The sequence below is a fragment of the Delphinapterus leucas genome, chromosome 15, assembly GCF_059928025.1.
Source record: "Delphinapterus leucas isolate spDelLeu-1000000601 "Yukka" chromosome 15, BTC_Dleu_Yukka2, whole genome shotgun sequence".
Lineage (NCBI taxonomy): Eukaryota > Metazoa > Chordata > Mammalia > Artiodactyla > Monodontidae > Delphinapterus > Delphinapterus leucas.
The window spans coordinates 67,699,109-67,701,089 of NC_143143.1; the positions used below are offsets into that span (position 1 = coordinate 67,699,109).

The 1,981-nt window shown below is 58.0% G+C and overlaps 1 protein-coding gene across 1 annotated transcript in view; it reads left to right on the forward strand.

The window, feature by feature from the left end:
• Window positions 1-1,140, forward strand: part of RALGAPB (Ral GTPase activating protein non-catalytic subunit beta) — a 101,751-nt gene extending 100,611 nt beyond the window's left edge. Inside the window, exon 29 of the mRNA XM_089896866.1 lies at window positions 971-1,140. Coding sequence (XP_089752992.1) covers window positions 971-1,047 — 77 coding nt within the window. The 3' untranslated portion in view covers window positions 1,048-1,140. The remainder of the gene's footprint in view (window positions 1-970) is intronic.
• The last annotated feature ends 841 nt before the right edge of the window (window positions 1,141-1,981 follow it).

The window sequence follows — 1,981 nt, forward strand, 5'->3', positions numbered from 1 at the left end:
CCAGGGCTGGCCAGTCAGGAAAGCAGAGATGCAGGGGGAGGTCCTCCCGCTGCCCACTGGCCCTTTGAGTAGGATCTTGGCTGCAGAAGGTTCCATGGGGCCAGATTAACACCTAATGCCTAGGTCACACGTGGTGGGGGGGGGGCGGCGGCGGGTGGTACCACTTGAGCAAACAGCTGTGGTGCGTGACTCTGCCAAGAGCCACCCCTCCAGCCTGGCACTGACTCCACGTGACAATGCGTGGCCCCCCAAAGTGCAACTGGAAGCCAGGCTGTGAGTTGCCTCCCCTCAGGTGTGTGTCCACACCTGCTTGCCTCCTCACCACAGGACCTGCTGCTGGGTTCTGGTGGCCGGGGGAGCTTAGCCCTGGGCTGACTGCACGGTGGCCCTGTTTTGGGGTCTGGCAAGGGTATGTGTGTTCGAGCCTTTCTCAGCTGTGCTGCTCAGCTCTTTCTGACCCCAGCCCCTTCAGAACCCAGTGCCAAGGGACCTCCCTGGTGGTCCAGTGGCTAAGACTCCGTGCTCCCAATGCATGGGGCTCGGGTTCGATCCCTGGTCAGGGAACTGGATCCTGCATGCCGCAACGAAGAGTTCGCATGCTGCAACTAAAGATCCCGCGTGCCACAATTACGACTGGCACAGCCAAAAACGAACAAACAAAAAACAGTGCCAAGAAATCACCCCAACCCAGACCACCCAGCTCTTGGTCTTGGCCCCCGGGCCCTGAGTGGCACAGCTTGCCAGGCTACCGTGTTTCATGGATGCACATTCTAATACCATCTGCCCTGACCCTCCTCTGCTGGGGACTCGGGTCATTCCACAGCTGGGCTAAGACTCCCTTTAAACACACTGGCCCTCCAAACCCCAGCTGTCCCCGCCCCCATTTTTACTGTGGCTGGACCCCTCTTACCCTTCTCCCTGGGCCAGTGTCTTCCTCTAAGGGGGTCCTTCCACTCCATGTCTCCCCTAGGTCTACCACCCACTTCCTACAGCGGCTCCCCCAGCCTGGAACTGGGTCTGCCTGACTTTCCAACCTATGCTCCATGAGATGCCGTGGTCTAAAAATCAAGTCGGCCTCAGACTGGTTGCCCATTGACGTGTGGCGTCCGAGCCTCACCCCCTGGAGGTTCTGACTCAGAAGAGCAGGGTGAGCACGCCAATCGGCATGTTTCATAAGTACCGTCCAGCCCCCTCCGCCCTCCGCTGGCAGTGGCTGAGGCAGGTGGGCCAGTTGGAGAATACCACGCTTCCGCCTTCCTCCCCTCCACAAGCAGCAGCCGCTCTTCGTGTGGACTTCCCGCACCCACCAGGCTCCCAGCCTGGCCAGAGTCTCTCTCCAGCTTAGGGGCTGTCAGGCCCTGGGAGGTCCAGCGCCTCCTTCCTGTCGTGGGACCTGACGCGGAGATTTACTGACTGCTCCATAATGAAAGAATGACAGAGGCGAGGGGGAGAGAGAAGCTCAGCATTTGGGGGTGTCTTGCCCATTTGGGAGATAAAGGAACAAGGTTCAAGTCTTAGAAGCTCTGCACTGAAAACCCTAATAAGGAGAGATGCAGAAGCTTCCAGATTAAATAACAGTCATTTACTGAGGGCCTTGCTGGCTCCAGAAGGAATATGTGACCTCAGATATATGAACACCCACCCGGGGGCAATTTGTATCCACTTTTCTAACTTTTAGCAGCTTGGCGAGGTAAGGATTATTTCCATTCTACAGGAGGGTCGGGGAGGTGTCACGTGAACCCACAGCATCTTACAAGGATTCAAACCCAGGCCAGGAAGCCTGAGCTTTTGTTCTCAAACTGTCCCACTGTCCCCAGTTTCTTCCCACTCGTCCAAAACAGCTCTCTCTTCAGCTGCCTGAAGGACCTTGTGGTTTCCTTATTACATCACCCGTTCAGTCACAATTGGGCTGAGAGCGGAGCGTGGCCCGGCCCGCCAGGTCCCCAGGGCAGCCCTGCCGGCCCAGCCCAGGCCAGCCTGG